At 49.2% G+C, this 25,013-nt stretch overlaps 11 protein-coding genes across 11 annotated transcripts; 4 read left to right on the top strand and 7 right to left on the bottom strand.

Moving 5' to 3' along the window:
• Positions 1-178: 178 nt before the first annotated feature.
• cia1 (iron-sulfur cluster assembly protein CIA1) lies at positions 179-1,465 on the top strand (the record flags this gene model as incomplete). The annotated part of the gene is made up of 1 exon (XM_033565844.1): positions 179-1,465. The coding sequence occupies one exon, from the start codon at positions 179-181 to the stop codon at positions 1,463-1,465; it is 1,287 nt and encodes a 428-aa protein (XP_033431601.1).
• Positions 1,466-1,909: 444 nt separating this feature from the next.
• kexA (serine-type carboxypeptidase kexA) lies at positions 1,910-3,910 on the bottom strand (the record flags this gene model as incomplete). Its single annotated transcript, XM_033565843.1, has 3 exons — positions 1,910-3,253; positions 3,316-3,676; positions 3,783-3,910. 3 exons carry the CDS (start codon positions 3,908-3,910, stop codon positions 1,910-1,912), a joined length of 1,833 nt encoding a protein of 610 aa, XP_033431600.1.
• A 610-nt stretch (positions 3,911-4,520) lies between these two features.
• On the bottom strand, positions 4,521-5,376 carry ATNIH1004_001142 (SAM-dependent methyltransferase; the record flags this gene model as incomplete). Its single annotated transcript, XM_033565842.1, has 4 exons — positions 4,521-4,577; positions 4,632-4,750; positions 4,798-4,980; positions 5,055-5,376. The coding sequence occupies 4 exons, from the start codon at positions 5,374-5,376 to the stop codon at positions 4,521-4,523; spliced, it is 681 nt and encodes a 226-aa protein (XP_033431599.1).
• A 594-nt stretch (positions 5,377-5,970) lies between these two features.
• Positions 5,971-6,592, top strand: ATNIH1004_001141 (endosulfine family protein; the record flags this gene model as incomplete). Its single annotated transcript, XM_033565841.1, has 3 exons — positions 5,971-6,006; positions 6,063-6,146; positions 6,215-6,592. 3 exons carry the CDS (start codon positions 5,971-5,973, stop codon positions 6,590-6,592), a joined length of 498 nt encoding a protein of 165 aa, XP_033431598.1.
• Positions 6,593-8,326: 1,734 nt separating this feature from the next.
• On the bottom strand, positions 8,327-9,719 carry ATNIH1004_001140 (ICE2 family protein; the record flags this gene model as incomplete). Its single annotated transcript, XM_033565840.1, has 2 exons — positions 8,327-9,130; positions 9,198-9,719. The coding sequence occupies 2 exons, from the start codon at positions 9,717-9,719 to the stop codon at positions 8,327-8,329; spliced, it is 1,326 nt and encodes a 441-aa protein (XP_033431597.1).
• A 968-nt stretch (positions 9,720-10,687) lies between these two features.
• ATNIH1004_001139 (MYG1 family protein) lies at positions 10,688-11,852 on the top strand (the record flags this gene model as incomplete). Its single annotated transcript, XM_033565839.1, has 2 exons — positions 10,688-10,749; positions 10,820-11,852. The coding sequence occupies 2 exons, from the start codon at positions 10,688-10,690 to the stop codon at positions 11,850-11,852; spliced, it is 1,095 nt and encodes a 364-aa protein (XP_033431596.1).
• A 191-nt stretch (positions 11,853-12,043) lies between these two features.
• ATNIH1004_001138 (SMP-30/gluconolactonase/LRE family protein) lies at positions 12,044-13,252 on the bottom strand (the record flags this gene model as incomplete). The annotated part of the gene is made up of 2 exons (XM_033565838.1): positions 12,044-12,347; positions 12,417-13,252. The coding sequence occupies 2 exons, from the start codon at positions 13,250-13,252 to the stop codon at positions 12,044-12,046; spliced, it is 1,140 nt and encodes a 379-aa protein (XP_033431595.1).
• Positions 13,253-13,957: 705 nt separating this feature from the next.
• Positions 13,958-14,533, bottom strand: ATNIH1004_001137 (Yae1 family protein; the record flags this gene model as incomplete). Its single annotated transcript, XM_033565837.1, has 1 exon — positions 13,958-14,533. The coding sequence occupies one exon, from the start codon at positions 14,531-14,533 to the stop codon at positions 13,958-13,960; it is 576 nt and encodes a 191-aa protein (XP_033431594.1).
• Positions 14,534-15,252: 719 nt separating this feature from the next.
• Positions 15,253-16,435, bottom strand: sonA (putative nuclear pore complex protein (SonA); the record flags this gene model as incomplete). Its single annotated transcript, XM_033565836.1, has 2 exons — positions 15,253-16,080; positions 16,172-16,435. 2 exons carry the CDS (start codon positions 16,433-16,435, stop codon positions 15,253-15,255), a joined length of 1,092 nt encoding a protein of 363 aa, XP_033431593.1.
• A 2,887-nt stretch (positions 16,436-19,322) lies between these two features.
• On the top strand, positions 19,323-20,110 carry ATNIH1004_001135 (uncharacterized protein; the record flags this gene model as incomplete). Its single annotated transcript, XM_033565835.1, has 4 exons — positions 19,323-19,488; positions 19,573-19,624; positions 19,690-19,873; positions 19,964-20,110. 4 exons carry the CDS (start codon positions 19,323-19,325, stop codon positions 20,108-20,110), a joined length of 549 nt encoding a protein of 182 aa, XP_033431592.1.
• A 609-nt stretch (positions 20,111-20,719) lies between these two features.
• rgsC (putative intermediate filament protein (Mdm1)) lies at positions 20,720-24,463 on the bottom strand (the record flags this gene model as incomplete). The annotated part of the gene is made up of 2 exons (XM_033565834.1): positions 20,720-21,735; positions 21,799-24,463. The coding sequence occupies 2 exons, from the start codon at positions 24,461-24,463 to the stop codon at positions 20,720-20,722; spliced, it is 3,681 nt and encodes a 1,226-aa protein (XP_033431591.1).
• Positions 24,464-25,013: the final 550 nt, after the last annotated feature.

Here is a 25,013-nt window from a genome sequence, read left to right as displayed (position 1 = left end):
TAACTATATATCAATCTCTCCGTACGATCTATTTTTTTTGGATATTCAATAAGAGTGCATTCAATTACTTCCATTCTTCGGAGCGGAGAAATCTACCGCCTCTCCTCCATCCCCCACCTTTTCCATTTCCGCCGGACGAGAATCTCCCCCAGGCCAGAGACACAAATTCACTCTCATCATGGCAGCAGATCTCACCCTCCTGTCTGATCTAAGCCCTCCATCCCTCGAGCGCACCTGGTTGACCGCGCCTCATCCCACCCTCCCGATCGTCGCCACCTGCAGCTCCGACAAGACGGTGCGGGTTTACTCGCTGACCAATTTCCGACTCCTGTCGACCATTACCGGCGGTCATAAACGCAGCGTGCGTACCGCGGCCTGGAAGCCGCATGTGCAAGGCGAAAGCGTTCTTGCCACAGGCAGCTTCGATGCCACCGTGGGGATCTGGCGCCGTTGGGACACTTACGGCCGCGATGACGGACTTCAGTCCGATGTCGCCAATGGCACCGGGCCCAACGACAACGACAGCGATGATGACGAAGAGTGGCGATTTGCGGTACTTCTCGATGGGCATGATAGCGAGGTCAAGTCGGTGTCCTGGTCCCCGTCGGGCATGTTGCTGGCGACGTGCTCACGGGACAAATCAATCTGGATCTGGGAGGACCTCGATGACGGCGATAACAACTTCGAGACGGTGGCCGTCATGCAGGAGCACGAGGGCGACGTGAAATGTGTCTCCTGGCATCCAGTCGAGGAGTGTCTGGCCAGCGCAAGCTACGACGATACTATTCGAGTGTGGCGGGAGGATCTGGACGATTGGGGCCAGGTCGCCTGCATCAAGGGCCATGCGGGTACCGTATGGTATCTGGATTGGGAAGGAGCCGACAATGTACCGTTGTCGACCAACGATGCAACCCTCCCCCTGACCACTCAGTGGAAAGATCATCGTGCTCTGTCAGGACCTCGCCTCGTCTCGTGCTCCGACGATCGAACCGTCCGTATCTGGCGACGACAACCTAAAGAGCAACGAGCACAACCTCCGTTCGGGGGCACCGGTGTTCCCAGCATTATCCGACCAACAGGCATTGACGAAACGTGGGAAGAAGAAACCATCCTGCCCTCGCGACACGAGCTCTCAGTGTACGCGGTGGCATGGAGCAAGCGGACGGGACTCCTAGCGTCCGTAAGCGCGGATGGACGGATAGTTCTGTATGAAGAGCGATTTGTGGCTGCTGAGTCGACGCAAGTCACGGACGCTGATCTTCCGGCCGGTGAAACCGGTGCATCTGTCCCCAAGACCGAGTGGAAAGTTATTGCGGTTGTGGACGGTGCGCATGGTATCTACGAGATCAACCATGTGGCCTGGGCGAGACGCGCAGACCGAGGTCGGGAGGCAGGACCAGAAGAGGAGGTCCTGGTTACCACCGCGGATGATGGAAGCATCAAGGTTTGGACGGTTGGGAGATGAGATTTAGGCATCTTGGGAGCAAATGTCCGGTGAATATTATAGGCGTTGTTCTACATAGTTCGTTACCTAGACGGTGCATGGGCGTAATATTTTAATGACTGAATAGAGAAAAATTGAATCTGTCATGGTACCGGTACCGCTTCATCCATTCGAGTAGTAAAGAGGCCTGGGTCTATGCATATGCCTGATTTCTACAGGAGAAGCAAATGGGGAAAGTCACAGGTATGCAGGATCATCAGGCGCAGGGTCTACAAAGTCAAATCAAACCGAAAGTTTTGTCATTATAAGTCTTCATGTCTATGTATGCTCAATATGATCCTAACAAATGTCAACTATGGAGGTACGACGGAGAAGGCGCGGAAAGACAGTACCAGGGAGGGGGAAAAACAGGAAAAGGGAACAATATCAACACCGACAAAATATATATATATACACTCAGTATTATCACGAACGGTCTCCTCCAACCCGCGACGAAGATTGTCGAGAATGCCGGTTGGCAATGTCATCCTCATCACTGTCTTCTCCCACGGCATAGTGCTCCCGGTCCATTCCCGGCGAATGGAGATTGTCCAGCTCAGACTCATCAAAATCCCCCGCTTCCACGTCACTCCCCGTCCGTTTATTCTGAAACCGTTCCAAAATAGAACTCCCGCTCATTTCCTTGTGGAAGACGCCTTGGTATCCATACCGACGTCGTCGGCTGCGCCAGATGAAGAAACCCCAGATGCACACGCCCACGATCACGACCACGAGAACGGCCTCTCCGGACTTCGCGTAGGCCTTCCACTCCGCCTCCTTCATCTTCACCTTTTCCTGCTCTTCGGCCGCGGTGCTGTTCGGATGTCCCCCCACGGACGTCTGGGGCAGTTTCTCGCCATCGATGCGCGAGTCTGTCGGGCTTCCACCAATGCTCGTAATATCAACCTTCATAAATCGATCCAGCATGTCTCGACTCTGGCGAGGCAGATCGAAAGGAACCATGTGGCTGGCATTATAGAAGAGAACGTACGTCAGGTTTCGAGCGTACTGATAGATTCCGGCTGGCTCACTTTCAAAGGTCCAGTCGTGTCGAGGAGCCCAGACTCCCGGGGACGTCTCAAAGCCAGTGGCGCCATTCCATTTCATGTTGTTGATTAACTGTTCGGTTCCAATATGGTTGCATATGAGGTCTTTGTCACCGCTGAATAGAAGGACTTCAACTCCACTTTCAATGAGTCCGGGGAGCAGCTCGACGGAGGGCTTGGAGTTCTTTGGGTAGAATGTGCTAGAAACAGCATTCGAACACTCTTCCCATCCCGTTTTCTTCTCCGGGTTTATGTTTAAGGCTTTCACAACATCGTCCCGCCGCAAATATGGCTTCATATGCTCTAGATCTGGCGGCCAGTTCATGCCGCATTGCGGAGCTTCGTCACGGAGGCGAACATCGTACATATTGAAGCAGGTTTTCTTAGAGTCAATCGTTTTTTCCAGGAGCTTCACCAGCACATCTTCGCAATCGCTCAGGCTGATTTTAGTATTCCCACCCTGCAACTTTGATTCGCAGACCGACTCTAACACTTGCAGTTCGTTGGCGATCCGGGACTTTTCTTCGATAAGGCCTTCCTTGTATGCAAATTTCAAGTATGATAGATACTGGTCTACGGGAGAGATCCACCCATTACCGATCAGGAGTCCCCGAAGTTTCCAGGGAGCCTTATTGCCAGCGCGAACTCTCTCATTCCGCTCTTGAATGGCCTTGGCAATGTAAGGGATATGTTGACCGGCATAAGACTCGCCTGCGATATAAATCTATCACCGGGGGGGTCAGAAACAAGTGGATGGGCGGAAAGCGGGAAGGATATCATTCATACATCATCTGGCGCATAGTCTGGAAACAGCTCGAACCACTGTTCTAGAAATGTAACGAACTGCGCAGCCATCTCATCCATCTCATGGAGATAGCTATCGGTGTTGACATAGCTGAAGCCCGTTCCGGCAGGCTGATCAACGAAAAGGAGATTTGCGAATTCATCCCAGGAGCCGTCATTGTATTCCAGCGTATTCTTGTCCTTTAATCGGTAGGGACCAATTTCCATCAATGCGCCATCCATTGAGCTACATCCGGGGCCTCCGTTCAGCCAGATAACAGTTCGCTGACGATTGGCAATGTGACGGTTATGAAAATGCCAAAAGAAAAGATTCGCGTTGCTCTTCTCATCGACTTCGATATGTCTTTGGAGTCTCTGGTATCAGTCATTCTGCAGATGAAGACAGGATAAAATCCGGGGGGGAAATACGACAGTTCCCCCGATCCAATCAGACAGAGGTAGAAACTCACCCAGCGTGCATTTTCAGCAAAGGCCCTTCGGGAGCCCCTGGTAACGAGTGAACATAGTAGTCCGCAGCAGTAGCGGCCGAAACGAGCGTCGGATTGATAGCAAAAAGCAGTGATAACACCCATGACATGGCAAGAAATGAGACAGTAGTGTTTCCCCGCCGGGTGGGCTGCCCCCGCAATAGGGAGGAAATCATCCTGAATAGTTCCCCAAATTTAGAAAGGGGTAGAGAGTGGTCTGAAAGGGAGACAGAAAGAGGTTTCTAATAGCCAGGAGAGAGACTGGTCCTGAGAGGACGAAAACGTCACTCAAGAACACATGGATATGCTATGCTGATGACGATGATGTCGATCGAAGCCGGAGGCGGAGAGACGGAAGAGACGTCGATCGAGAAGGTCGAGGAATTTAGACAAACAGGAAGGAGGCGGGGGAAAGAGAACCAGGGAGAATACAAAAGGTTATATAATTAAATTCCTGATAGGAGGTGCGCATGAACGATGTCAACGTTGATCCAAGAAAAGGAACCCCTTGCGATATGACGGAGAGTCGAAGAGGCGATGAAACGATGGCGTGGCCTCGATACCTACCGTATCATGACTAAGCAGCTGAACCGCCGTTGGTGGGTCTCTATAGATGGATGAATGCAGGCATGAATAGAACAAATGTCAAGCCGTCGTCATTCTTTTCTTTTGTGCTTTGTATATACATTCTATTTGTACTATCCTAGCCTCATCAGATGATCAAACGAGATCATCAATGCCTTGGTCAGCATCCTTCTTTATAAGATCAATCATTCCCTATCCGCAGGTTAGTGATAGAAAATAATGCCGTACAGCCGAGGGAACACGAACCTGGGGCATAATAGGCTGTCCATGATCTCCTTTAACATATCGAAATGGCATCTCTGTCCGTTCATGTTCGTTGATAAGAATCTCCGGGTAGTCGACATATTGGATTTGCTCCAGCGGTACTGTAAAAGAGATTAGCTCTCTCTCTCTTCCTCTACCTAAACCCTACCTTTTTCGTGAACCACCATGCGTGTTACTCGCACTGCCGTATCAGTGGTCATCTGCTTAGGGCCCAATCGCCTTCCAGCATAGCCTTTCTTCCTCAGTTCCGATGTCCGATCTGCATCCATGAGGTTAGCGAGAGTAGGGCCATTAATTTCAGCGTAGAATTTACCACGAGGAGGGTCATCGCCTGCAGGTAGATTGAGACTTCGTAGTTAGCGGGGTGACAGCTGGCTCGCGGCTAGGAAGGAGAGGAGCTCGCACCAAGAATGCCTCCGAAAAGAAACACATCAAAAATCTCCCCATCTGCGGGACTCAGCTCAACCTGGGCAGACGGGTCCAACAGACAGACCCTTGATTTCCGGTCCGCGAAGATCTCCTCGATACTCCGGTGCTCAACCTCGAACCCTTTCGTAGTAGCCAGGTCCTCTGGCATCTGCAGAGACGTGGGCACTGAGCTGAGGAGAAATCGGCTGCCTGCCGTGTGTGATTCACGAGCGATGCAGCTATATTCCAAAGCAGACCAGTCACCCAGTTCAGGGTCCAAATGCTCGACCACTATGGTCACCGGGTTAGCGGAAGGCATTTGATCTACCTTCACGGTACGAATGGGAAGACTGATGAAGGTCCAATCCTGCGAGTTATCTGCCAATCGAGTATCAATCTTTAGAATACAATAGGCCTGACTGACAAAATCGGAACCTGACTTAATAACGCCTCTACTTCCCTGGCCCTAAAGCGGCACCGTGCGAATAGCCAGTCTGACTAAGACCGTCTATCTATTGGTATTGTACTGACTTGTAATGACCTGTACTTTACTATGTATACTAGCATTATGTAATCTAAAGGTACCGTAGTTAAGTTACATAGAGCTACATATTGGGCTGCTCTTCTCTTTTCGCTCTCTCCTCCACCGTGCAATATTTTCGATTCTCCATCATACCAGATCCATTTGAGCCCCCATCGAATTCCCTGGGTGGAACATTTTGGAGAATCCGGTCGAGTGTTGAACAATTCGGGTTGGTGGGGATTCTCTGACGACACCCGTTCAGTGATTCTTTCGTCCACCTTCTCTCCCCACCATCATACCTCTCTCATCGCCCCTCGGGCATATCCACCCAGACAGACAGACAAACACCATCTCTACACTGCTCATTCTGTTGGACTCTTCTCTTCCGCAATGAATCCTCACCAGCAGAATAAGGTCGATATCAGCGTGAGTTTCTCTCGTCCCCATGGAATGGTGATCTAGCTATTCACCACGCCTCTTAGTCGTTGAGCCCCGATGAGCAGCGGCTTTTGCGTTTGTATGGCAAAATGCCCAACAAAAAAGACCTCCTGCAGAATAAACTGAAGGTACGTTGGCCAAGGTCCTTTCCGCTACCCGATCTTCAGTTCCCAACTTGTTCCACGCAACAATCTAGGAGCGCAAGTACTTCGACTCGGGCGATTATGCCCTGAGCAAAGCGGGTAAAGCTTCAGATGTGGGAGTGACCAACATCGGCTCGCAACACCCTGTCCCCGAGAACATCCCTCATCTGACTGCCACGTCCTCCGGAGCCAATAACCCCGGCGCCGCCAACAATGGTACCAGCACCAACTCGCAAGGACAGCAGATCCCTGGCAGCATTAGCGGCCATCACGGCTCGATCGGATTCCAAAGCCGGAGTCCTGTAAAGGAGGGGAGCTATCTGCAACGGGAAACGAGTGCAGATGAGTCTATCGATGACAAGGACAAGGATAAAAAAGACCTTAGCGTCAGCCCTCCTCCCACTCAAGGTGGCGTCCCCATTCGGCAATAGTTGCTTTGCAGCTTGTTTACTTTCACATGCCACTTCTGTTTTTTTTTTTTTTTTTTTTTTTTTTTACTATGCACATCACCCCGTTTGGTGATTGTGTGATTTCAAATGAGCCTGGCGCTATGGAGGATTCTAGTTCTTTTGATGTGTTGACGAAAATTGACCTGGTCGTCCTTTTAATCACTTGTGAGCAAGCAGTGAGCAAATCAAGATGGCTGAAGGTGATGCCAAGTTTTCTTGGCCACAATTTTTAACCATCACCTGCATCCTATCCTTATCCTTATTTCACTTCTCTGTTCATATGCAGATCATATATTTTTTCGCTCGCCATTTCTTTTCCTTCCTTTCCCCTTTTTTTTCAATTCTATCCAGATACATCTGCATATTTTATGATTTAGTTGCTTTTGTTTTGAGACATTCGAATCCGTTCCTTAATCTTGCTTTCACGTGTGATGACCCTCCAAACTGCCTTGTTCCATATCACTTGTTCATACATGCTGCCGCCTCACAACCCAATCTCATTAAAGAGTTTTTTGAGGCGCGTATCTAGTTATGTATGATTTTCTAGAAATTGCACAAAAAAATGAGATTTGTCTTACTCGTTCACATCCATCCCAGTTCCTTTTCAATTTGCTGGGAGCTCTTCTGTCAATTGTTTGGTAAGAGCTTAGGAGAATCTATTGCTGTCGACCTGTAGCCTGAATTCATTGGGCCAGCGAAAAGGCAGAGTAAACTAGTGGTTGCTTGCAGCTAGAGGTTCGAGTTTCAATAAAGGTCTTACACATAAATTCAGAGAGCAGCACGCGTGGGAAGCCGTCCCATGGTTGGGTAATGCTAATCCATGTACTATACAGTGTCCAGAGTACCAGCGAGCTACTCGTACATGCAGGGTGTAGCAAAACACAACTTCCAGGAAGATGAAATAAGGGGAAGAGGGAGAAAAAGGAATGGTGAAAAATAATGAAATGAAAACCTGAAAAGACAAAAGACAAAAGGATCTGTGGGGTATAATAAAAGGAGCTCGAAAAGCAAGGACAGTCACATCAAAAGCTCAAGCAGATTCCACAAATAGAAGAGAGGAACAGGAGCCAGTTCAGGGTCAACAAGTAGAGCAACAGAGATGCAAAAGTAGGTGTAAGATAGGAATGCTCTGATCTGATCTGATAATATTCATGAGCTTCTTCGCTAGATTCTTGGATGCTAAATCCCGGATGTACGCTAAGAGTAAGATTTCTCCAGCGGCAAAGGATCATGTCACAAGGCTGGGTTATAGCTCCTTCCAACCCTCATGACCTAGCCGCTATAAAGAAGAGAAGTCGGCATGTCAGTCCATGTATCTCCAATCATCATGCTCAGCCAACACGTGGAAATGAGGAACGGAGATGATCATGTATGCTTGTATACAAGGAGTTGGAAGGTTCAAGGGTAGATCGCCCCGCGTCTGAAGCCACATTTTCTGGACTGGGCCAGAAAGTATCTCCCGTGTCTTCAGCGCGAGTATAGTAGATTAGCACCACAAAGGCAACATTTTCATCCAACTGTCTGGTCCAAAGGGCAATCAATGCAGGATCGACGCCTACAAACAAAGGGATTAAGGACATTATGGCTCAAAAAAAAAAAAAAAAAAAAAAAAATGGAAGCGAGCGAATGGTGCTCGCTGTGTAACCGTACAAGGTCGTATATCTTGCACTGGGAAAGGACAACACGCCTCCGGGTGTACAGGGCAGATTATTCGTTTCAGTCGGACTTCCAATGGCCCGTCAGCCCCGTATCCAAGTCGTCATTTTCACCGAGCCATAATTCAACAGCATACAGGGCCATTGTGCAGGCTAAGTTGATCCATCGCCAGAGGTTCCCACCGCCTCCTCCTTGGCTGCTCCACCATTCGCCGCTACCACCCATGGCCTGAGAGGTGGCAGAGAAGTGTTGCATTAACAGACTCGTGTAAACAGCAATGAGAATGGAGGGAGAAAAATAACCCAGGAGACCCAGCAATTGGCCAGCGGCATCTGAATCATCCAACGAGGCTTCTTGCGAGAGCGCGCGCGCACCCGATTCGCGAACAGCGGGTATGATCCGGGTGGACGCATACAGGACCGCGATACGGTAGGTCAATGAGATCAGTACAGAAGGCGTCACCGCGCTAAAGACCGCCGTGAACACGTTGAAGGCCGCATGGATAATGGATGGGAGGAGGGACAGGACGTGCAGCAGGGTGGTGTAAGAGGCCATGATGATGGGCGGCAGCGGTGGGAAGTCACCGGCTTGTGCAGGGGACGGAACCGATTCCACAGGAAATGATGGTCGGTAGTCCGTGAAGATCTGGTAGATGCACAGCACGATGTACGCGAACAGAAGGGAACTCTCCACGGCATTTCCACGGCCACTTCCAATCCCCCATGCGCACAAGATCACCGCGCAAGTGATCGACACGCCAATCAGGGCCGCATCGACATTGGAAATTCCAGGGAACTGAAGGACCCGCCAAAGAAAGTATACAGCACTTGATATGACAGAGGCGGAAAGTACCAGGAGGCCGATCTTCCAGAAGCGACTAGGTTAGCCCTCAACCCATGCAGCCTATTTGGAAAGAATAGCTTGCGCTTACCATCCAGCTATCACTTCGTCCACCACGGTTGACCAGCCAGCGGGTGATCTGACCTGCAGCCTGAATGACCAGAAGACTACAAAATCCCTCTACCAGCTGAAATACCGGAGTCGACCATCTCAAAAGTTTGTCCCAGTTTCCAATTGTCAGAACCTCTAGCAGACCGTCCGGGCCAAACAACCACTCCTGGATCGAGGCATCCTGAGCCCGCTTCCCGCTGAACGTCCGCTCCACCCAACCGGTGCTGTTCTCGGTGTCGGTCGAAAAGCGGTTAAGCGACCAAATAAGCAGAATCGGAATAATAATCCATTGTGTCGATTGAATGAGGACAATCAGAGACGAACGGAGCCACGAGCGATCAGGAGTGGTCAGTCGCAGGAGCGAAAATAGGAAGTAGAAGGTCGCTAGGGATAGAGAGAAGGCCAAGCCGCATGTCTTTCCACCCACATCGAAGGCCAGGGGAATGGAGGAAACAGTTACGGTCAGGAAGAAGGCCGAAGAGAGAACCCGAAAGAGCCACATCGGACAACAGAAGAACGGCACGCTCACAACAGGGGGAGAAGGGTATGGAGCAAGAGAAACCTTCGTGAAGTCCTTAGGGAACCGAGATAACGGTTCCGAAAGGCAGAAACAGCGGGTGACGAAATCCTTAGTCAGGACGGAGGAAGGTGGGTAATTAACTAATGTAGACAAGTGAAAGCGAATAGAGATGGATGTGTGCTGTGTGACACTTGTGTCTTGAGCTCTCTTTTTCTATTGTTGGAAAGCTTGACTGATCTGCTCTTTTTTTTTTTAAGGTGGGACGGAGAAGCGGACTTTCACGTGGCACTGGAAACAACGAGAGGGACGGCGATGAGAGATCGTGAGATCCCTCTTGTTTGGTTAAATGAATGTTTAACAAAGAAGGAAGGAAAACAGTGGAAGGGATAAAATAACAAAGATAAAGAAATATAAAGTGCGAGAATCTAGACAAAGTTAGTGGGATTCCATTGCGACCGCTCTTTAGTATTGTGGTTATAAGATAGGCCCTTCTTGTAGAGAGGCACAGAACCATGCCATACCTAGTATTCCATTTCTCTGCTAAGCTAAATCCACTTTGGTTGATGCGAGGAGCGGTCAATTTGAAACAGGGGAGGCTGGATGTTCATGCTAGCTGCTGGATTTTAGAATAATGAATCCCCTCTGTTGGATTTGCAGTTAGTGTAGATTAGATCATAGTTGTTTATAAGGGTGATAGCATCATTACCATTATTTATCATCATCTCTAGTACTGTAATATTCTACGTCGTGACCTGTATGGAACTGTACCAATACATGGAATACAAATATACTGCTTTGGGACATGATAAGAATCTCTCACGTGTCGGATACGTACCCTGGGATTCCCAGCCCTAGAGACTAGCTGTTACAAGACGAAAGGAACTGGCCCTACATAGTACAGTCCGACTTCTTATTGATGCTGCATGCGGCGCTTCCAACAATTATTTAAAATGGCCGACGAGACTCTCACAAAGAAGCTTAAGACATCATCTCCCTTAATCGGGACTCATAAGTCTGTCCTCTTTTGCCCCTCCTATATCCTCCAATGATTGTTTTCTCATTACTGATCCTATAAATTGTAGCGGCCACTTCCACGCAGATGAAGCCCTCGCTGTCTATCTCCTCCGACAGCTCCCGACCTACTCCTCCTCTCCTCTGATCCGTACCCGGGATCCCGCTCAGCTAGCAACCTGTCATACCGTCGTCGATGTTGGTGGCGAATATGACCCCGCCAGTAACCGCTATGACCATCATCAGCGTACTTTCTCGACAACCTTCCCTAACCATAACACCAAGCTGTCTTCCGCAGGGTTAGTGTACATGCACTTTGGTCGGGCCATCATTGCACAACACACCTCGCTGCCCCTGGATCACGACGACGTCACTCTGCTGTATGAGAAGCTCTACACGGATTTCATCGAAGCTGTTGACGCCAACGACAATGGCGTCTCGGTGTACGATCCTGCGGCCCTGGCCGCGTCCAACGTCGAGAAACGCTTCAGGGACGGTGGCATTACGATTGCCTCCGTGGTGGGCGACATGAACAACCCTGACCCCACTTGTCCACCCGGGGAGCCCCAGGACGAGGATAGTCTCTTTTCTCGAGCTAGCACCTTCATTGGACATGTCTTCACTCGCAAGTTGCACCACGCAACCTCTTCCTGGCTTCCTGCTCGGTCTGTCGTCGGTGCGGCTTACCATTCCCGCCGTGATGTTCACCCTTCCGGCCGTATCATCGTCCTGCCGCAGGGGGGCGTCCCTTGGAAGGAGCATCTGTACAATTTCGAGCGGGAAGCATCGAGCTCCGGCGAGACGAACCCGGCCGAGCAGGTCTACTACGTTCTCTACCCGGAAAGTGCCAATGAAGGTTCCAAATGGCGTGTGCAATGTGTTTCGGTGAATGAGGGGAGCTTCCAATCTCGCAAGCCGCTACCAGAGTCGTGGCGTGGAGTTCGCGATGCCGACTTGGATGGCGTCATGGCTGCGGAAGCAGAGAAGTTGGGCAAGCCCAAGATCCCCGACGGCGCCGTCTTTGTCCATGCTAGCGGTTTCATCGGTGGCCATCAAACAAAAGATGGTGCTCTCGCCATGGCTGTTCGAGGATTGGATGAATAATGTGGATAATATCTCCCGAAAACAAAAAGTTAGAACGATTTGAATAACGATTTATGGCGCACGTTATGCCTATCTATTCTAATTGAATGTCTGCATTGATACTCTTTATTATTGTTGTTGTTATTATTATTTACCCCCATGTGCATACTCCATTATACTCACTGCATCATATATCACTTAGGCTCATGGGATTATTTCAAACGCTGGCCTGCAAGCTCCCACTCAACTTTACTGATTCCTCCACTTCCCATCAGCCATAAAGTCTTAAGCTCGGGACCAGTCCAAGCAAAGTTTTGTACCGTGTAGTTTGTTTGAATCGTTAAGAGCAGCTGGCCTAGAGGGTCAAGTACATCAATACCTCGCCCGACTGCCGACAATATGCATCCATTTGCAGCCACCTTGAGTCCATCAGGGATAAATCCGGCCGCCAAGTAGATGGGGCGTTTGTTGAAAGCTTGGGTACCATCTTCGCTTACGTCAAATGCGTAAATGGTCCTTTTTATCGGTTGGGGAGGTTGGTTAGCTACACCTCACTCGTTTGTCCAGGGTGAGATGCATGCATACCTGTGATGGGTAGTATTGAACGGGGTTCCTCCGTGTCCATATTTGGGGTCAACTGGTCCGCTTGCCCCAACACTATCACTAATATACACAATTGTGCCTTCCGGATTAAAAGCTACACCATTGGGCTGACCAAGGCTGTCGTCCACAACAGTTACGGCACCAGAAGACATATTGTACCTGTAGCTAGCGGCTGGAAGCTGCGGAGGTGTATCCGTAAGACCATTAAACCAGGAATAGTCTGCTCCTGCGTCAGCCCACTGTGCCTCGACATGTGCGATAGCAATGGGAGGAAACCACGGATCTAACATACGAGGGTCTGTGAACCAGATATCCCCGGTTTTCGGATGGACGGCAAGGTCGTCGATGGTGTTGAAGTAGTATCCAAAATAATTGTTGACCAAAGTAGTTGTCTTGTTGGTCTCCGGGTCTAATGTCCTCAGAGATACGCGCTGTTCGCCGCCCTCAATGGTTTGATTGCCGCCGGAAGCCCCCCAGATGATCTTGCCATTGTGGAATGTGCCACCATTGGGAGCATAGACAGGGGGATCGGAGAGAAATTCTGACAAGGTAGGAGGGACTTGATTTAGATCGACCACGAGCTGGGGAAGGTATCCCGCTGGAGGAGCCAACTGTGACAAATACAATTTGTTTTGCGATTCAACGTAAACAGGTGCCTCGTGGATAGCGTAGGATACAGCGAACATATACTCGTAGCTCGGCTCAGAACCCAGTATCTCCAGCCCCCTCTCTTTGTCAAATACAACAAAATCGGCAGACTTCACATCTGTCAGTGTAGAGCCATTTGCAACCAAGGTATCGCCAAAAGTCGTGGGCATAGTCTCGGTCGATACATTTCGATAGAAATGATACCTGAATTGGTTTTAACGCAGTGTATCTTCCATTCCAAGTGCCTCTAAGATCAACTTACGGTAGAATATTCGCGTAACGATTGATGCATACCACTGACGGACCACAGATCTCTGAAATTGGATTCGTTACTCCCGGCTTCACCCAAGAGACCCCAACCAATAGTAAGTGAAATAATAGGAGATACGGTCGCATAGTTGTAAACACAGACGTGAGAGTACATTTACACGTATAGAGAGCGGTAACAGTCTGATGGGAAGATCATCGGGCCTCTTATCCTCCCTATGTGGTATGTATTTGGTTATATATATATACCCGGGAGAGGAATAAAAGCGACCCCTGGGATTTACGGCCCACCAGAACATTGGCATCTGCATAAGCGGTGACTTGCAACTAAGGGGTCACAAGGCTCTTAGATGATGATTGTGAAACAACAAGAGGGGTAAGTCCATAAATGGGGTAATAGTATCGTTCGTGTGCAAATCTCACCGTTGCCGTAGATCACCCGGATCACCCTTACTACCTTCGGAAACGGCAAGATAGGCTTCATTAGGCCGAGCCTTGCGGTCGGAGATAGCCCGGAGGGGTGATCATGGATTGTTGTTGCTGAGGAACATGCAGGATAGAGGACTGATGCATCCTTATCCTTGCAGAGATGATATGTATTCCAGAAATCAGTGGCGAGTGGTCAGTGAACTGATATCTTCAATGTTGCCCGTCCCATCGCCCGAAATCTGAGGATCTTTCGCGTCGGGATGAATATCCGAGGTATCCTCACGTTCGCCCAAGGCACGCTGGATGAGTTTTGCCTTGATCATGGCACCTTTCAGGCGTTCATCCACATCAGTAACAGCCTCCTCCGTGTTATGCATTGGTAGAGACGCGGGGTCGACTAGCTCGAGAAGCGTGTCGATATTCTTGGCTAGTCTTAAACTGGGTGGAAATCTTGACATCTCGTTACAAATAGATGGCTTTAAAGAGATTTGCTCCCCCCCACTGACTAGTTGAGGGGTAATGGAAGAATCGCCGTCCTTGTCTTCCAAGTTCAAATCTGCCAACCGCTGAGCCCAGACGAGAGCTTTTCCATAGAGTCTGCCAAGCTCAAGGAATTTCTCAAACCCTTTCTCGACAGCAAACACACTGCCTTCGATATAACCAGTTTTTGCCCCATCCGATGCGCCGAGGTTGTATCCTTCTTGGTAGAAGTCTTCCTCTAGATCGAGGATACTTTCCAGTAAATTTCTCTCCATGGGATCAATCAAATCCTGGAGGCGAGGTTGAGGCGGGCAGCGGGGCAGAACGAAAAACAATGGCGATTTCGATTCTTAGAAGACGAGAAAGGACAAACGCCGAAGTATTTGGAAATTGAGCCGAACGAAAGAAGGCTTGTATTAGGTGGATATATAGGTGATGGTTAGTAGTGAAAGCTCTAGATAATGGCAGCGATTTTTGGCGGTTTTTTTTTTTTTTAGATTAATTTCTTGCACCGCCATCCAGTAACCAACGGAACCGGAACAAATAGAGAAAACGCTGAATACCAAGCATATCCAGCGACCAAATTCGATGGAATTTTGTAATTGAGCCTACTATCGTATCATCATCCATACAACATCGTAATTGACTACCAATATGAGGACTTGACGGGTGGTTTTGCAGGGATACAAAACAAGAGACAACACAAGAAACCAATGTAAAACAATTCGCTCCTATGCATTCCCGGATGTAAAAAAAATACATAACGCATGGGTGAAAGACGAGTAGAAAAAAGAAAACAGAAAGAAGCAGAGAAAAAACATTTGCAGGTAGAGAAACCAATCCAAAGTAGCCAGGGCAACAGGGGAGATTTATCAATCACCACCACACTATATCATTGAATTTTTTGGATATTTGAAATTAATTCAATCCAGGCAGACCCTTACCTCACCGAATCCCAAACTACGCCCCATTCATTATGCTTCATCTCCCTCCACTACCTTTTCCTGGTTCCAGGTCGAGGTTTCACTTCCTCCTGGCCAACCGGATGAAGCATCACCTTGTTCGGAAGCTGTTGGGTGTTGACGGAGTAGCCTTTGCTCCAGTCATAGCTCACTGCGTATGCAAATATACTGCCGGTACGATTGAAGGCCGTACTTGAAATGGTCCCCCCTACGGAAGGATAACCTTTAAGGCGATGCTTGGCGTCTTTGTCCCAAAAGTGGAATGTACCATCACTACCCGCCGTGCTGAAAGTACCGTGAACCGGGTGGAAGGAAATATCATTGACAGAATAGATGTTGTTGATGTCCCGTTGGTTGGGAGGGGTTTCACGGTGGCACTTGAAACTGAAGTTTGAACTGGAGTCTTTCTCCTCGACATATTGAATGGCACAGCGGCCCTCGATACTGCCAACAGCGAAACCCGTGGCATCGGTAAAGCAGCTGACTACCCGCGTCTGCCATTTGAGAGGCGACTGCATGGTTTTGTAGAATTTGGTTGGGTTGTCGAGGTTGATTATGTTGATGTAACGGTCCGCCGTTCCGACCACAAGGAGTTTGTTTTTGACATCCATCGTATAAACACGCTCTTGACATTCCACCGCGGCAATAGGGGTCGCTTGTCGTAGATCCCAGTATTTGACCGTTTTATCCCATGAGCCAGTCACGAGAAGAGGACTGTTTCCGGCCGGGTTGGGGATCATATGGCAGCATTTTATCGGAGCATCATGCGCAGCTACCTGAACAGGCGTTGTAGCATTTGCAGCAAGGTCGAGCATGCGGGCAGCTTTATCAGCACCCGCTCCCACCACTTTCGTTCCATCCTAATAAGCGAGCAAAGCAGTTAGCCACGGGAGAAAAAAAGGGGAAGAGTTAGCCGCACGATTGACATCGCCAGGGGCTATTTAAGCTTACCGGTGACCAACAGCAATTCAACACAGGAGCTTCATGTTCAAATAGAGCTTTCCCTTCACTCTGACCTTGTTCGTTGATCTCATAGATACGGACTTTTTTGTCCCACGAGGCTACTGCGAGATGCTCACTCGCTGGGGAGAACCGAAGGTCGGAAATGCTGTCCTCTGGGGGAGAATTGAGGGCTACATCTTTAGATATATCGCCAGTCGTGTTTGTTTGACCTGCCGTCGTCGACGTAGCGCCGACAGAACCGAAGAGTGACATTCGAACGAGGACTTGTCTTTCACCCACTAGACTAGAGATGCGAGGGAAATCAACACGGGAATCGCAAACACAAAGAGAGAATACGGCTGAATACCAAGTAGGAGGTAGATCTCTACCGGTGTGGTCAATGAGTGAGAAGGTGAGTTCGAAATGAGTGTTGAGCAAAAAGTATGCACTGCAAAGCAATTACACAGGCTTGACTAGAGGCTACGGCAGTATTCTCAGGCACGTCCACACCGCCTTTTGAGCAGGTTACAGGTCTGGTGGCATCGTCGTACAGGTGAGACGCCCGCGCTAGTCAATCACATGACCAATTTACTGCTTCCCACAACTACACTACAAAGTTTTAATTACGTGGCAGCTAGCCTATACAAAGCCATAGTATTACAGAACCCAACCACTTCATAATTAGTTTACAACTATAACATATCCGTCAGGGGACGACTGTCCACCCGCGCGACTGTCAACGCGTGTGTCTCTTTGAAGCTACTTTATTGCACGGCTAGCCTTAGCATAATTCGAGTGAGCTCAGTGTACGGAGTATATCAGGATTAGATAGATGGTTATTAATGAACGGCTTCTTCTATAGTCTGCCGCTACACTCCACGGTCGCATTCATTATAAGTCGATATAAAAATTGTAGTAGCCTCCAGTCCTAAAACCAGGAGAGCCCTGAATTCTAAATAGACTCCTGTAAGACCCTCATATAGAGGACTGTTAACAACTATATGTGGTAAATAAAACTAGTGGTGGTAGTATATATTTGCATATTGGCTACTCCACGGTAATGACTCTGCCAAGTCCCTATAACACAATGAGCCTATCCTTAATCACATTGAGCCGCGAATAGATCCTGCTCTCTAAAGTCAGAGTTTATGTTCCTGTTAACTTTACCTTCTCTATTACTGGGATCTAGCAGTTAGTGGGTATATTCCCTACATATGCTCTTAACTGTGACCATAGGGAATTGAACATAATAATGTGCCGTACAGGTAGAGATGAAGAGTCTATTATACAAATGAACCAGTTTCATTTAGTGAGTACAGGCTGAGAAACAGCTATCCGATATATACCGACCACTAAAATGGCGGTTCCCAACCACAATCGAGTCGTAAGGTAACTAACTTATGGATCTGCTGCTTACTCACCACGAGTACTTACTAAAGGCAGCATGTCGGATGTGTTCAATCAATCAAATGCGACCAAACCCCACATCCCGACACACAGAATAACTTTGTAGTAGTAACTACTTACTAAGTTACTAGTACGTACATTTAGCAGTGGTGCTTCGGAAACCCCACCCGCCAACCATATGATCACCTCACATCTCCTCATCCTTTGATGTATTATTAGTATGGGTTGAACAGCACCACTACAGAGTGTTGGGTTTCATGCATCACACCACTCTGTACCTAGTACCTAGTATCTGGCCATCTACACAATAGCATACAACGATCATGTTTTGTGTGTCTGATGCGAGTCGGCCAATGAGAAGGAAAGGTTGGGATGAACAAGGTTCAACGATGATACCATGACTGACAATTCTGGATGGAACTCCGCAAAGACTCTCAAAATGGGACTCTCCAGCCATGACGTGTCACGATCCTCGGAGGGTCACGTGCAGCTGCCTTGGAACGCTTCCTTACAGTTTTGCGACGCCGCTCCACGGATGGAAGGAAACGCTCCGACTGCCAGTGTGGGATGAATGAATAAAGGGGTAAAAGTACCAGGGGATAGGCGTGGTGATGTTCTTATTGTCGGCGGTATTGTGAGGTCTTCCTGGACATCTCTTCTACTGACCTTGGGGGCTTTTTCTGTCCATAGTACTCCGTGCTATCCCATACTATAGGTATAGCCGATCATCAGGATGGAGAACCCACATGCGTCCCATACGCAACAACGAGAGATAATGGAAAAATGAGAACGAGGATGGACCAGACAACGAACTCTCTCGACTCTGTATTAAGTCCCAGTCTAAGGGCGATGGGGCAAAGTGGAGCGAACGGAATGCGGGGTGCAGCCTTAGTGGACCGCTTTCAGAGCTCTCGACGTAGGCTCTCGCGTGATCCGGTTAAGTCGGCTGAATATTGGAGAGATTTCTCAAACGTAAGGGGAGAAACTTTCCATTTTCCTTCTTGGAGAGATCCAGGTATGGAAAGGAAAGTAGGTACGAACTGGTACCTACCTTGTACCACTATTCTAGTCCGCAGGCTGCAGGTGGTGACTAGGGTGCCATCCCTCTTTTGGGATGAGAGAGGGGAAATGCAGAAGACATAGGGTTGACACTACTACATAAACTGATGTATGCCCACCAGTCTGAGGAATATACGATGCCCCTGGACATAGAGCAAGGAGGGTGGCTTGTCGAACCCCGCATGGTCCAGTATGGACCCTGGTAGGCAAGGTAGTCTAGGCGTAAAGGACCTATGTAGCAGGTACTGGATCACCCACCCATCGGTAAGCTTGGAAGGAGGTAGCGGTACTTTCCTAGGAGCAGATTGTATGATGGTCCAGGTCAGGTCAGGTCAGGTCACCTGCCTACCCTTCCCCTCTTCTTCTCTCCCCTTCTTCCCTCTCTCTTCTTCCCCTTTTTCCTTTTTCTCCTCTTTCATCTACTCTTCATCCCGGAATTCATTGCTTGATACTCTTCCACAGCTTGGTAGGTTCCGTTCGTTCCTGCAGCCTCACTCCCATTGTACCCCTCTATTCTTCCTAGTTACCTTGACTCCTCGCCCCTCTCTTCTACACGTACATTCTTCAATACTCCTTCCAGTCACTCATTCGGCCGGGACACGCGGCACTAACTCAATTCTCCCACCTGGGAGGTTATATTCGTAGTGAAATCAGCTCTATTTCTCCCTCTCTATACGTCTTCTTACTTTCAGTCATGTCCGCCGAACTCACAAAGGTTGACTCTGCCATCGCTGGCCTCTCGATATCGGCCAAGGACGAGAAGGCTCCCGACAAAGAAGCGAAGAAGGGTCATCGACGCACCTCGTCGGACCGTCGGACCTCATCCTCGACGGAAGAGGTCTGGAATATCAAAGACCTAGGTAAGTCCCCATTGTCGCTGCTCAGCTATGTAAGCCAATTTTAGCTTCTCACCGGGGCTGTATGCTAATTGTCTCTTCTCTCAGAGGCGCAAAAGATTGACATCACATTGCCAATTGAGACACAGAAAACAGGGTGGTAGGTTTGATATCTTTGTTCTAGATCCGCTCTCGCTTGCCAGGCGTCTAATCTCTCGTTCACAGGAAGCTCAACACCTCTCCGTCTACAATTGAGGACAAGGACATTCTCAAGCTAAAACTTGTAAACCCACCAGTCAAGAAAATCGACCTACATTTCCCCCTGGGGTTGGAAGTAACCGCCCGTAATCTCAAGGGAGTCACAATCAAGGATGCGCTGGACGCAATCCACAAACAATTCAAGAAGAAGGTATGGTTTGCTCCAAACAAGTAATCCACTGTGTTTCATGTGGGAAGATCAATCTCCGGTGAAAGTAAACTAACAAGTCATGACCCGTAGGCCGATGATGAGCTTGATCAGCCCTACCTTGCTGGCTTTGAGTGGGACAAAGATGAGTGTTGGACACGCCTGATTGTTCATCAGACTAAACAGGGCCCACCCCAACAATCCTCGAAGAAATCCAAGAAGAAGAAGGACGATGCATAAACATGAACATTCACGCCAAGGCGATGGACTCGCTTTTCTTTTCTCATCGTTCGTTCCCCCATTTTCTCCATGGTCACGCCAACAGTTTCTTGTCTGCCTCACCTTACTTCTCCTGAATTGTCTTTCAAGGCTCTTAGGGGTGTAGAAGCTTGAGCTTAGAGGGCGTTAATAGTACCTGTAATCAGTCTTGTCCTACTCTTCACTCTGGACTTCGTGGCTGCTGTTTTTTCGGTTCGCTTGAAGATTTCCATGGCCTACTGTTCTATTGAATTATGCTTTCCAGAAGCACTGCCGCTCTCTTTACCAGTCCGTGTCTGCACAATATGAACGGCCTCTTATCAATTGTTATCTATACTCAGTGCCTATGTTGGCGCCAAGATTACGCTATTAGGCACTTCGTAGCCACTACGTATAGAACTGGACCGGCAGTATGTACGTTGTACGCGCACTAAAGAATTAATAGCAGTATTCCCGAAGTAGACAAACCTAATAAATACATACATCCAGACAACTCCCGCTAATGTTGAGAGGTGCCTAAAAACAAATATAAAAACAAACAACAACAAAAAAAAAAAAAAATTATTTTCCAAATGCAAGTTGGGCTCGTTTTCATCGCCCTCGGGCCGCTTCTCCCCCGCCGAACAGGACAGAGATGATCTCATCCAGGATGGTGAACACCAGATGGGCATTTAAACGTTGGTTGTTCCAGGTTGCAAAGATCCGTCGTGCTGCTCCCTGTGCATTGGCTCGCCCTACAACATTGCCGGCCAGATCTGGGATCAACGTTGCGAGGACCAGGCTGGCTTCGGTGCGACTTCTCAGCCGTTCCGATGCCGTGCGAACTTTACTCTGACGCAGCGAGCCTCCTGGCCACAGGCTCTCCTTGGCTAGAGCAAGATACCGTAGCAGGGGCTCGTCTTGCATCAACGACCGAGCCCCTTCACGCACCTTGCGTTCGATCGTACCTCCCAAGAGTTGGTGCAGGACGACGACTACAGCGCGCCCCCGCAGCCAGTTGTTCCCCCGGTTCAGCTCAAATGCCTCCAGAAACAGATCACAGATCGGCTTGATGAATGGTTCCAGCTCACGATCCTCGAATGCATTCAGCTCTGCCTCCGCCTCCGCTGAAGTTACGGCATCTTCGGTGGCCAGTCCCGAGCCAGGAGAAACGGTATTCTGTTGGCTGGTAGCTGCTGAAATAAGGCTCTGGCCGGCTGTCGACAGTTGATCTAGCACTCCAAAATTACCCAGAAAGTCATCCATCCCATCTGCTACCGAGTTGTAAATTCGACTCACTAAATCTTTGGCCTCTCCCTCAGGAGGCGTCTCGTCGCGTGGGATGATGGCCCTTTGGGACAGAAAGGCGCGTAGGTCACGGCTGCGACACACCTCAGGTAACAGCAACAATTTCTGTAGATATGCCTCTAGCGCTAAGCGTCGCTTCTGCAAAAATTCTTTCTGTAGTTTCATAACCACACGGCGCCGAGGGAACTCCAGGTTGCGAACTGATGGGTATCTCATGCGAAGTTTGTGATGAAGGTCATGGAATTCGCTATATCGGCGAGCAACGGCCCAAGACGCCGCGGGCATCTGCTCCCCAGCGTTTCGTTGGACTTCGACCACGTCTAAAGCAAATAATTAGCCACTTGAAGTGCCCCAGAAAAGGGAAGGGGCGGCGCTATACATACACATGGCAAATTCTCGTCCGTCCTCCTCTTTGCCCACAACGATGGACTTGATTCGCACGGCCGACCGGCCGTACAAGCTGTTGTCACTTTCCTGAATGATGTACTGTTGTCGCTGCATCTCTTTCCGTTGGATTTCACGTCGGATGCTAGCTTTGGACTTCCGTAGGATTCGGAGCTCTGCCGTGTTGTTCGTGAGCTCTGCCTTTCGGGTTAGAGCGTCTACCACTGATTCTTGAGATCCAAGTTTTTCGATATCAGCAGTGAGTGCCTCAACTGCTTCTGTCAGCCCAAGGTCTCCAGGAGCAGCCTTGTGAACCTCATCGGCGGGATCTTTGTCATCTGTGCCCGGTTCTTCATATTCATCTTCAATAAACCTCTGCTGGTCAGGGAAAAGATCATCAACAAAAACCCCGAGACGCGAGGATTGGTCTATAAGTCCTAGTGAGGCAATACTAGGCTTGGCCCTGTCATCTGTCCGATTGTCTGTTCGTGATGTTTCCATCGAGCTGCCGGGAGATTTTGGGTTCTCCTCAATGCTCAACAACCCAGATGAAGATATACCAGTGCCTTTGAGATCTTCTAGTCTGCTGGCTTTTGGTTCGTTAGTAATGATATCATTCAGCGCGGCCTCCATTGTTTCTATCACTTTGTTTTGATTCGCCTCATTCTCGCCAGATTGGGAATCCCGGCTCAGGCTATGAGTTGACGTTGCAAGAGGGTCGGTATCGTAATCATCGTCAAATAGAGGAGCTGACCGTTCTGAATCGAAGGAGCGCCGCACGGGCTCGTCGTCGTCAAATAATTTGCCCATGCTCCGAACATCACTTGAAGACACAGCGGCTCTCCGAAGGTCTTTTGACTTAGTGCCTGGATGTGATGCCGTGCGTCCCATCAAGGGGGGCAGGGGTCGTCTCTCAGATGCTTCCGTACTGACTGTGGAGCTCCCTTGAGGCTCCGGTGAGGTATGAGACCTAGGATGTGACACTTCGTCCGAAGCGAGATATTTGTAATACAAATCCGACTGCTTAAACTTGGGGTAGTAGACGTTCTGAAGCTCTTCTAGAACCGCAGACTGCGTTGTTAGAACTACCGTCCGAGCTTTGCGGTACTGTTCAGGGGTAGCCCGCTTGCCCGCACTCAAGAACGATTTCACTGCTTGACGTGACTCTGCTGTCACGTTGAGTTCGGGCTTTGACAGATATGTTTCACTTATCAGAGCCATATCATTTCGATCCGTCGCTGTCCAGGATGTGGAACTTGGGGAATTTTCATCCCCAAAATCATCTTCCAGTGGGTTGCGAAAACCATCAACCACGATCCAGAATTGTACAAGGGACATAAGCTGCTGGCGATCCATAAATTCCATAAAGTACGAGAGTCCCGAGGCATCGTGCATCACGTCGACCAACGAAGCCTCATGAGGCACGGAGTTCTTGCGGTGAAAGTGCGACGTCACTGCGGAGGCATACGAGATGGGGCCGCCAGCACTTGTTGAAAGTTTGGATACCTTTTGGTCCAAAACTCTCTTTCCAGTCTCTAAACGGCGGAGATAAATCTGGTCCTGTCCCTCAACCATTGTCTCCCGTTTCAACTGACTCGTGACAAGTGCTCTGAACCGCCTGGCATCCGATAGATTGTTGCAGCGGCGGATGGCCCGGACAAACCGCTCGAAAGCACGTTCGGAATCGTGTGGATTGAGCCGGGGGAATTGTTGCGCATGTTTAGACTTCGCTACGGGCGAAGCATGCTCATCCAAAGCAGCCCGAAGCTTTCGTACCGTTTTACGGTCCTGGAGAGCGGTTCTTCCATAAGCTTCCATCAACTGGTTCCAAGTGTCTGGGTCCGACAATGTCGACACGAAGGGAGAGAGGACTGCGCAGGCGAGTATTTCTTTAACCAATACCGAGACGATACGACTTTTGAGGACATGTTCGGGGACTAGCTGTGGGAGCAGCCCAACGGCGATTTTCCGAAGGTACCCTTGCTCCACTAGTTTTTGATCCGCCAACGACAGAGCTGCAGCTGGGTGGAGGTGGCCGTCGCGATACTTGTTCGCAATTGCGAGATCCAGCTCTTCCGATTCGGTGACATTTCGAGTCAGATTCCGTCCGCGTACTGACCGCTCTGCGACGTCAAATTCTTTGAGATGTGAGGTCAAGATGGGAAAGACGCGGGACACAATGAGAGAAACAATGTCTTCCTCCAATATCCTATCGCGCAGATTCCCAATCCCTATTCTAATCACTCGATCGACTTCGTTCATGAAGACCGGGTTTGGGCTGATACTCTTGTACCAGGATGCGATAAAGTCTCGGGTGAGTAGCGCTAGAAGCTCATCAATGCCTTCCGACACAACGAAGGATGACGAATAGAGGGGTGTTGGCTGGTAGGTAGAGCGTCTTTCAAGCTCCTGTAACTCCTGATGCCAGTGGTCGGGGGCAACGGCTGCAATGGAGATGTTCCTGTGACAGGTGGGATTTGCCAAATGAGGAGGGTTCCTTATAGTAAAGAGGACGAGGCCCAACAAGGCTGATGATGCCAGAAGAATCCCTAGACTGACGGCATAGCCTAAGTATCGCAGGACTGGAATCCAACGAACAGCTAGACCCCAGGCAATAAAACCACCGATGCCCAGCAGTACCAGATCACGACGCTGAAGGGCCATTCTCCCCGGGTCAGTTGCACTGCTGGAAGAAGCTGTCCCATGACGTTCAGGAGAAGAAAGCGCCGAGGGAGGACATCAGGGGAAGAGAAGATATGAAACTAAACCGAACAGAGATCTCGAGGAACGCTTGTCAACAACTTCAATGGACGACGATGGCGGCAGAAGTAGTGACGGGCGGTGAGGCCATTTATCTGCCAGGGACGTACCGTACCGTATGGAAACTAATTATACCTTACCTACTGACTATACAGGTACCTGGTACTTATCAGTCAATACACAGTGGGTTCCTTTAATTGAGTATTTGGAGACTATATATGTTTGATCACTTAAGAGTAAAGTGAATGAATTATTACTCTCTGACTGGGTCGAAGTGTTTGTCCAGGTATTCAGGAACGGAAATCCAGAGACATGTGGTCCTGTTAGGTAAGCATAATACCTCCGATGAAAGCGACGTCATGTGTTTTTGTCCCTCTTCTCCTCTTCTCTTCTTCTCTCTCCTCTTTTCTTCTTTTCTTCACTCCTCTCCTCACCCACCTGCTTCGTTACGTAC

This window comes from Aspergillus tanneri (assembly GCF_003426965.1).
Source record: "Aspergillus tanneri strain NIH1004 chromosome Unknown AapTan_2_pilon_pilon_pilon, whole genome shotgun sequence".
NCBI classification, from domain to species: Eukaryota; Fungi; Ascomycota; class Eurotiomycetes; order Eurotiales; family Aspergillaceae; genus Aspergillus; species Aspergillus tanneri.
This window is presented reverse-complemented; position numbering and strand designations above follow the sequence as displayed.